The 10640-nt window shown below is 43.0% G+C and overlaps 1 protein-coding gene across 1 annotated transcript; it reads right to left on the minus strand.

Moving 5' to 3' along the window:
- Positions 1-1356: 1356 nt before the first annotated feature.
- On the minus strand, positions 1357-6033 carry npas4l (neuronal PAS domain protein 4 like). The gene is made up of 8 exons (XM_020088636.2): positions 5567-6033; positions 5263-5408; positions 5051-5147; positions 4302-4557; positions 4105-4214; positions 3624-3759; positions 2269-3539; positions 1357-2168 (listed from the first exon to the last, which is right to left on the minus strand). Exons 1-8 carry the CDS (start codon positions 5742-5744, stop codon positions 2140-2142), a joined length of 2223 nt encoding a protein of 740 aa, XP_019944195.2. The 5' UTR covers positions 5745-6033; the 3' UTR covers positions 1357-2139.
- Positions 6034-10640: the final 4607 nt, after the last annotated feature.

Raw genomic sequence — 10640 nt, forward strand, 5'->3', positions numbered from 1 at the left:
TATCAAGTGTTGTGTGAAAAGGTGTCCTTTAAAGTCATGAACCTTCCAAGAATTATCACCTCGTTCTGCAGTTTCCACGTGTCTGTGTTTTACTAACGTAGATTTATGTTAGATACTTTTCCCTTTTCCTCCACGTCATATATCAGCAAATATCTGTACTTTCTACTCCACTACATTTTTACAATGCATTGCATTACATTTTCACCTTGGTTTTATATTTCATTTTAAAAAGTAAGTGATCCACTGATCCAATCAGAGCAGGCAGGTAACATTAGACCTGCATCACTGGTAAAGAAACATCTGATATTATTTCAGAAGAGGTCACCGCCAAGACTCAGTGATGGACTGCATTACGGAATAGGTTATACAGTGAGTACTTTTACTTTTAATTTTTTAAAGTATGACTACACCCCCAGGTCCAGGCCAAACTCCATTCACTGAAAGGGCGAGGGAGGCGGGCCTGGATGTGAGAGAGGACCAGGGAGGCGGACCTGGATGTGTCACTGTGAGTGACGTTTTCAGGCCATAAAAACTGGAGAGCGACACAGAAATGAAAGGCACCTATACCTTTTTTTATGGTGGAGGAGAAGAGAGCCGCAGCTCTCTTTTTGCAGAGGCAGTGCAAGTACAAGAAAGGATGGAGGCTGTCTCTAGAAGGCTAATGTTGGGGAACGTCAGAATAATTTGTAAAGCTGTTATTACCATGAATACGTATATTCTGTCAAATCAGACAAATTGGCGGCACCAATGGTAACTCTACCCTACAGGAATGAGACCAGACCCCAGCTTGTCCATAAACACAATTTGCCCTGTCTGATAATTTTCGATATTTCTCCCTCCAGATCAGCCAATGGCAAAATTTATAACAGTAGAGGGCAGTCAAAATGCACCTTCACCACACATACTGTCGAATTCAAACACTCTGCACTAAAATGTTAATAATACCTCTATAAATTTGTTTTCAACTGGGAAAAAAGTGTAGGGATTTAGTTACTCTTTATTTACTCTTTAGTTTATTTAAAAGCAGGTACCTACTTGAGTAAAATGTCTTAACTACCTCCTCCGCCACGAGGGCGAGTGTAGACCAAAAACAGATATCAGAGGAGTGTAAATATTAGACCTAGATTCTTCGGGCTGGCTGACAGTTTGTTGTGCTGCTCCCAAGTGGCCAACAAATAAATGAATCCAAGTTTTAGTTTAGTTTTCATAGAAAATTGGACACTGAACCAAATTCATCTACAAGCTCAGCACTAGTGGAAGTTATATATGTGGTACTTGACTGTGTTTTTTGGTAATAATTAGTGTACCTCCCCTGCGGAGAATAATACCCTCATTAATTTATTACAAGACCCAATGTGTTTCTCATTCATTTATTTAAAAATCAAACATTTGGATCAAATCACAGGAATAACACAATAACATGAACATTCAGACATTTACAATTTTAGTACCATGGCAAAAGAAATGATGTGGAATGAATAAAGTTTCACATTGAGTAAGGTTCATGAATCTAACTAATTCATAAAACTGTGAGACGTACCACTGAGGTAGGTGTTGAATTCACAGTCATCATTATCTCACAGCTCGCTGACTGAGGTTGTTTTTATTATTCATATTAGCTTCCAAGTACTGAGGGCACGCTCAGAAATATGAGAATAGAAAAATTATCTCGTAGCAAACTGACATGTGTCAACGTGTATTAAGGCACTAATAAGTATTTAAAATGGCTCTTTGTTCTGATTTGATAAGTATATTTGAATTCTAGGTCTCTTTTTTTCATTTTTACAACTTTTGTAGCAACGACATGATAAAGTGCTCAATAGTAAACTGTGGTCACTTCGTATTAGAAGAAAAATATATCTCCATGTCAGCTTGTAAGTGTTGACAGTACCTGTTTCATAAAATATAGTAAAACACTAAAGAGAGTAGACAGCAGTCTGGAGGAATGAAGACAAAGCTGTAGTCTTAAAGAGAACAGCATCTGCTTAAGATTCTTTTCTACATTTCACAAATACGTCAGCAGGGGTAAACTTTCTGAGCAAAGACGTCCTTTAAACGTCTCTTCTTTGGATCCAGCGAGGGAAGATTGTCCTGACAATATGTCATACAACTGCGAGTACAGTAAGTCACAGACTTATTTCAGTACAGGTGTTCTTTAGCAAGTCCATCTGAAAGCAGACAGAAAATAATATTAGTGAAATAAAAGTTTCATACTGGTAACCTTAAGCAGTATACAAATGTAATAACTGCACTGTTAATATAAATTACCTTGCTGAAGGCTAATGTGCATATTGTGGTTGAGTTGATGCAACCCAGTGTTTTGGGAATAGCGTCCCAACTGCAAACTGAAGGGATCCATGGCAGTGAACTGCTCTGCAGGCAGCGTCTCCTCTGGGGTGGCCGTGGAGGGGCCGAGGGGCTCCTGCTCCACATGACGAGGCCCGCTCCTGCTGCACACTAAACCCGGCTGATAAGTGTACGACACAGCAGCGGAGTCGGACACGTTGCTTTTTCTTGTGACCGTGTCGAGGTCTTTCAGGATGCTCTCGATCACGCCCTCGTCAAGGACCAGGTCACACTTGAGAGGAAGGACAGAGGGGTGAGGCGGGTGCTGGGGCCAGTCACAGGCTGAGGGCAGGGGGCTGTGAGCCGTACGCTGGAGGGGGTTTATTGTGTGATACATGTCGAAGCTTCTGGCCAGAGAGGAGATCTGCTGCGCCAGAATACTGATCTCTGCCTGCTCCCTCTCGTTGTACTGGTTGGACTCTGAGGAAGTAGGAGACTGGTTGGGGGTTAGAAGGCTGGAGTGTGCATGCATCACATGGTGGTGGGGCACATGTTGCACTTGCACAAGGTCGCCCCCTTCTGGCTGCGCTAGAAGGCTGAAATCGTCTTGATGCAGAGCACATTCCACTGGGCTCTCACACATGTCGGACGCCGACAGGCAGTCTGGAACCAATCGAGCATCAGATGTACAAGACTGGAAATCATAGTTTGGAGATGAGGAGGCGAGCGGAGAGGGCGGCCTGACTGCACCAAAGGCTGCCTGGTCAAAGGCGTGTTCAGCAGCTGTAGGGAGGGAGTCGGAGGACCTTGGGTGACAGGTGAGCGCTGCCTCTGGGTAGGAGTAGTAGGAGGGAGAGGCCTCCGGGGAGGACAGCAGCTGATCCGTGTATCCGTGCACATCCATCAGGAGGTCATGGCTGAGCTCCTCCTGCTGCAGAGGGGAGCCAGAGGAGGCCGGGCTGTAGGGAGGCGTGAAGAGAGCGGTGGGGTCGTCACCCGAAGGAACAGGTGAGCTCCCACCTCGGGAGTAGACACACGCCGCATAGCCTTGCTCCCACTCCCTCCTCACTCTGGCACCTGCTGGCTCCTCGCTCTGGCTGTCAGACGTCCTCTGCCTTTTTAAAGATTTAGTGTTATTGTAGGTCTGAGAGTGGGGCGCCTGTTGAGCTGCAATATGGCAGGAGTTCGCCGGAGATGATGGCCTGAAGGCATCGCTGCCAATTTCCTTCTGCAGAAATCTGGCCTCTGTTTCACTACGAGAGCAGAACAATGTGTCATAAGTCAAGGTTTTTAAGTTGAAGCCTGTTTATCAGTTTGTCTGCAGCCGTTTTTCATACCTGATGATGTAGTTAGTGCAACTGATTCCCTGACACTCAGAGTCCTTGTTAGCTCGAGTGTAGACCCAGGCCCATGACAGATCCTCACGCTGGAGTCTCAGCACCATCTCCACCTGGACGCCCTTGTCTGTCTCCACTGGAACAGAGAGGAGACAGTCACGCTTTGTATGATGCATCCTCACAATGACATGCACACAGTGAAATCTGTGGCATTTTGCTCCTCACTCTTTTGGAAATGAACAATGTTGTGTTTTAATGTCCCTGTGGAGCGGCTTGAGCTGATTCCAAGCTTCTCAGAAACGGTGCAAGATTAAAAGATAAAGAGGAAGAAAACTAAACAATTCACAGCCACATTTTCTATGATTTAATTTATTTTTGAAAGATTTATAATTTTTTGGAAATTATATTTATCAAGGTTGTGGGCTGTTCAGTATGCAGTGAAACACAGTGTGAGTGTTTCTGCTGTCGACTGTGCACTTACATATACTTCTGTGAGAATCTGCACTGAGCGAAAGGTCGTCAGGGTGGACGAGGCTGTACCACGATCGACCGCTCATCTCATCGGCTGAATACCCCAGATAGAATAAAACACTGGAAAACAAAGACATAAAAGTTTGTCAGGAACAAGTATCAGAATATATTTATGATATGAGTTTGAGGGTGGGACAGTCATTGTACCTGTCTGACAGCTGAGTGAAGGTCATGTCGAGCCTGTGGACGCTGGTGAAGCTGTGACAGAAGCCGGAGTCAGAGCTGCTCAGCCGGTTGACTGTGGGGGTGCACAGGGCCACAAACAGAGGCTCGGTGGCGGCAGAAGAGGACGGATGGGGCTGAGGGACGGACTGGAAGCTGCCTCTGACCAGCATGGAGCAGCAGCTGCCGTGGTGCAGCTTGAAGGTCTTGGAGGTTTGCATACAACATATGAAGCTCCGCTCTGAAGGAGAAAACAAGAGAGTTTAGTTTTAAAACTTTATTCAGGGGCAGAGTCAGGGGGCACTGGCCCCAGCTAAAATCTGAATGGCCCTGATAGTCAAAGATGTGGGCTAACAAGGAATTACTTAAATGTGCATCTTATTGAATCAGGAATTGTGAATGGATGTCGGACATATACTTGACCCCTCTGTGTAAACTGTGGCCCACTGACGGCCCCCGATTTAATAGATTACATCAAAGCATTTCTATTAAGAACCAAAATTTGATCGGACATTTTCTGCTCTCCAGCTTCTTCATTACATTTTACTTTGCACAAGGTCAGAATTAATTGATTTATGGCACAAAAGGAGCCGTGGTATTCAGGAGCACGGCACTAAGTACATCAGCAACGTGAGTAGTCGCAAATCTCCATGGTTACATTTGTGCAAATTATACACAGGGTTACAAACAGAGTTTAAAACGCTACAAGGCAAATTTGAAGTCTTTAATATTACCTGTTGATGAGCTGTCCCTGTCCATGTTTGACTTAACAACGTCCACATCAGAGGGTTCCACCATGTCATAGAAAGTGTCTCCTTGAAGCACGTCAATCTGTGAACGTTACATGTTCATTCAATACAACACGTTAAAGCCCAGAGTGAAATAATCAGGCAGTAAAAGCGATATTTCACAGAGAGAAAATTCAATATCAAATCTGCAGACTCACCATGGAAAGACCCAGGTATTCTGCTACATTTTCAGAAACATAGACCAGCCTCCCATGGGAGGTAGTGACCAGGATGAAGCCGTGCAGAGCCTGGAGAAAGGCCTTGTATGGTAGAGAACAGTGAGATCCGTCCCCAGGGAGAAGTCCTTAGAGAGGTTACAGTTAAAGCTTTGGTGAGCATCTACGGAGTCACATGTGTTTTCTTTACATTCTCTACAAACTCCTTCCCGTGTTGTTTGGCAGTGACACATGCTGACTTAAGTTTGAAAAGGTGTAAAAGTGTAACTGAAGTTTGCGGACTCACCCCGGAGGAGGACAGACTTCCTGATGTAGGTGCAGATGGCTGCCATGGAGTGCAGGTAGGACAGACGCTCCTGGTCGTCATGGGTGATGGGCAGCAGAGCCCGCATATTCCTGATCTCGTGATTGATGTGGTCCCGGCGGGCTTTGGACGCTCCTTTGGTGGATCTGTGAGAGACCATGTTGGCTGAGGTCAGAGTTTGGATGAAAACTGAACCAACTAAATCTGGAGAGCCAGAGCCAGAACCTCTACTGCCACACTTTCATTTGAAAAAAAAAATCTTTCTCCTCCATGGGAGAAGCGTGAAAAACAAAAATCGAATAATTGACCTGAAGTGATCTAGCTTCTTTTTCACAATTCAGCCCTGTTGTCTCCTCCCCATGAGCAGAATGGGACTTTGACTATAGAGGGTTCCTATGGAAACTGCTCTCAGTAGACGCAGTCTGTGTGATCACTATCTGTCTGGGCCCATCCACAGAGAGCCGGGGATTTTATAGCTGCCAGGGCTTCAGCGTGGGCGTCGCACACAAAGGGGGAGGCTGGGCTTCTGCTGCTGCTCCTTCACTGCCTTATACAGTGGGTGTCCTGAGTGGGTGGGGGGGGGGCCACGTCACAAGGACACACAAAGTGCCTCAAAAGGAGAATTTACACCAGGTTGTATCCCAGAGTGTATTTATGATAATGAGCGTGTAAAAATAGACCATTGATCTTTCTTTAGGATGCTATTACGAATATCACAAGATTAGAAGTTTATTAATGAATCTATAACAATATTGTTCCACTACAAATTAACACACACTATAAATCCCCAGTGAGATTATTCCATGTGCATTCAAGTGATGTTGTTGCAAGATGTTTCTGCACCAGATGGACATGACTGAGGCTAATCTTGAGTGGCTTGATATTCATTTTAATGCAGCATCACTGGAGCTGGATTAGTACCATGCACGTACTGGGCTGCAGATAGTAGATGATGTGTCTCATGCAGGAGAAAACTGGTGATTAAGAGTGTTCACAGCAGGCATATGTTGTTCAGAAACTAGAGGACATGTTGCAGTGAGGAAGAGGAGTTTCACTCACCGGGTCTTTGTGCAGAGGGAGCTGCGATAATACTTGTGCACGTGGTAAGGGAGTAAGCACGGAGCCCTCACATGACATTTGCAGGAGTTGCACCATATAGTCATTGTGTCGTTGCAAAATCCACCTATAAGATTAAACACACCATGATCAGGAATGACACAGAGGAGACACAACAAATAAAAAAAAATACCAAAAAACTAAATCACAATATTTCTTGAAACACTAGAATAAAGCAGGTAGAGGAAACCACTACCTTTGCATCTCCTACCTTTGCAAGCTCCAGTGTGGATGATGAGCTTCAGACTCTTGTGATTGTCCCTCCTTTTATAGCCCATCATCCGACACCTCTCGTCCAGCTCAGCCAGTGGGCAGGAAAGACAAAAAACACGCAGAATGGGATTACGTTACATGTTGTGATGCTGCAATGACAAATGATGGAGGAGGGTTATATTTAGTGAAGTGAGCCCCAAAATAACCTGATGGATGAGACTCACAATCTGATTCAGTTCTAAAAAGTCATGGAGAAGAATTTTTGTGTGTTTTTATAGAGGGAACCATCAACTCAACACCAATAAATGATCTATTCACATTTATGCAAGCCTAATTATTGAAGTCCTGTGTAAATGTAACACTGAGGGACTATTCAATGTCAGACTTTAAAATTGATTGTTCACTCAATGCACACATTTTTTAAATCTATAATAAAAGAGACCCCTGTATTTTGTGGAGACTGGTTTTAGGGATTCACCTTAGTATTTACTTTAGTAAATGACTTTAAGGCAATTCAAAATTATTTTAAAATCCTAAGTATGAGTATGGAGCAATTATAAATAAATGTACTTAAACCATCAAAAGTAAAAGTTCTTGTTTTGAATAAAAATGGCCCCAGCAACAGATATAATACACAACATTATGTTATATTAACATTATTATTGTGTAACTGCCTGATGAAAGTGGAATTAGTTTGAGAAACTTGACATTTAAGTAGTTTAATTCACTGGTTTCCAACCTGAGGTTTGGGCCCCTCCAAAAGGTCACAAGATCAATCTGAGGGTTCAAATGATGATTAGTGGCAGAGAACAAATGAACTGATACACAAAAGTAATTTTCTCCAGTAACTGATAACAACACAAACATCTGAAAGAGGACAAATACACAACTACACACTGATTTTCTTTCATTATTTCTGAAGTCAGACTGTAGGTTTCATATTTTAGAGCATGTTCTGTTTCAGAAGGTCAGGTTTTTCTATTGAAGGAGTAAAAAAGTATAATATACTGTTCTGAAACTTGGTGGAGTGGAAAAATCACATAGAATAAAACTGAAAGATTCATTTCCACGTACTTTATTGTCCTGAAGTACCTGCACTTGACCTGCTGCAGTTGCATGTGTACAAATTATCATTTTAAGGGATACAATTTTACCTCAGATACTTTTTAATGTGAAAACTGAGCTTAAACATTTGGTGAAGGAGGCAAAGCACAGAAATGACCATGAGGGAAATACTTCATGTTTTATCTGCTGCATGGGCTACGCAGACATGACTTTTGACAGCTCTGTGCTTGCACGATAAATACTGTAATTAACAAATCAAAGAAGTGATAAAAATCAGTTATATGGAATCTGCTGCATCAACCATTCCATCAACTCAAATCATAAGTAAATTTATAAGTAATCAGTAATAACTCAAATTAGGGACACCCATTAACATCAAGGTGACAAAACAGTGTTAAGCTTTCTCTCAGTTATTAAACAGAGCCGGGATCTACAGCTCCCCAAACAGAGAATCTGGTTTAACATACTGGAACTAACCACATCTATGAAAATCATCTGATCTTTCATTTCCTCTACTGTTTGGTTAAATTTCTATTATGTTATATTGTAGCTTTACAAAAAAATAAGAAAAATATTTAAAAATATATAAATCTGTTAAAAATAGATCTTTTTATTTTAATTGTCAAAGATATAAAAACTACTTTAACTGAAAAACCCCAAATAACCATCATTGTCATTCAAGTCTCATCAGAAAACCATCCTGATTTTAAATTTCTGTGAGGCCGTTAGCTCTGGCCGTTTGTCTTCAAAAGGCTGTAACTGCTTGTATATTAGTCACATAATTAAACCTCTGCTGGAAGGGAATTAAGCTCCTGGTCTGCAAACATGACGCACTGAGGCTGAGAAGCTCGGCCACAAATGACTTCCTGTAGCAGATGAATAGATTACATCCATCGCAAAACAAGACTGACGCAAACTAAAAACCCAGCATTTTACAAAAAGCTGCCGCTCGCATCATAAACTGCAGATTAAAATTTGTCAGAATCAGTTTTATGACATGATGACCTGTTGCTGTCTTTTCCATTTTGCACGAGTTTAAGTTTTACAGCCGCAGCTTCTATCCTCTGAGGGCTCATGCTCCTTTAATACCTTGTTTCTCAAATCCCCAATTTCGAGGCCTGGCAGCGACGAGAGCAGAGAACTAGAACTTGAGTGAAGGAGCTGGACAGGGATACTGGGGGGACAAGACAAAACAAATCACTCTGAACAAATCCTCGGTCTGATTCTCAAGGGCCAGTGGGATCGTCTGAGTCCTTGAGGGAAATTAGATAGTCATTTGGACAATTGTCTCCCTGCATTAGCGCCTGCGTTGCGGGGGCCACAGGCAGGCTCCAGAGCCAGACAAGGGGGACCCGACGCAGCCCCTGCTTCCTGTGTGCGGCGGGGCCAGGCGGGACAGGGTGTCTCTGCTGCCTCACTTTAAGCTGACCCTCCGTCTGTGGCCTGCACTTAACACTGCAGATAACGCGGACTTTATAGCACGGGGCTGGTGACAGACAGGAACAAACTGCCAGGCCGCTACTGCTGGAAGAGGCATAGATTGGGGTTCAGGGTGAAACACTTTCTAATGATGCCCCCCCCCTACACTTCCCAAAGCAGCCGCACGCATTCCCATTAGGTCTGAGGGCCAACAGGGGGGTGGGGGGGTTGGATGGCACCGCGGTTTCAGAGTACCCACTGAAGTAGACGATGAGGGCTATCAGACACCGTGAACAGGCTGGTTTTCAGCAGGAAGCATGGATGGAGGGGCCGCAGGGTTCAAAGGCCTGCTCACTTTTAGTGCCACATACAGTAGCTCCAAGACGAGACTTCATTCCACAGATAAAGAGGTGGAAATCACACGTGTCTGTTTTTCTCACAAATCAGTTTCGTTGAGGTTGCACATCAGAGTGAGCGACCTCAACGAAATTGATTCAAACAACGCTGATTAACACCGTCAGTTCAGGCTGGACTTAATCCATACAGCTTAAAAAAAATCATCATTGGTCAGGATCAATACATAAATCATGTGTCTCTGTAGAAAAGCAGCAAAATTCTCATTTCATGACAATCCAAGCTGAAAATAAATCTTGATCCCATCATGGAGGCTTTGTGAATTGAACTGAATGAAACTTTAGTAAATATGAGCATTTGTCTTCTGCAAAAAAGTTAATATCTTGCATGCATAAGAAATAAGAATTACCTATTGGGAATAAAAAGGGCTCTTAATATAAGGAACTGCAGTCGTCATTAAAACAATCTGTATGAAGAAACTGACCTTTACCTTGTATGGATCATGGAGCCTAAAGTCAAAGTCATGATAATTATCATGTGCCAACGTGTTTATTAATTGTGTGCACAAGTTAAAAAAATATCACCCGTTAAGACTTGAGAGGCTCCGTACTGTCACGGTGGCTGCGTGCATCTAAAGACGTTAGAGACACATGAATTGTTATCCTGTGCACGCAAGTTATTTATTATATGCAAACAAGTTCGGATTTTGTGCACACGAGAAAAAACATTTCACCATCTGGGACTGAAACTCTGAATTAAAGACAATATGAGAAATATACTCAATCAGATATAACCTGTTACTTGTAACTGACACAACAAGTTCCACCAGTTCTGAACATGGACAAAGTCTGAAACAATCGACTGTAAAACACATTTAAAACTTCAAACC

The sequence above is a fragment of the Paralichthys olivaceus genome, chromosome 14, assembly GCF_024713975.1.
Source record: "Paralichthys olivaceus isolate ysfri-2021 chromosome 14, ASM2471397v2, whole genome shotgun sequence".
Taxonomy (NCBI): domain Eukaryota; kingdom Metazoa; phylum Chordata; class Actinopteri; order Pleuronectiformes; family Paralichthyidae; genus Paralichthys; species Paralichthys olivaceus.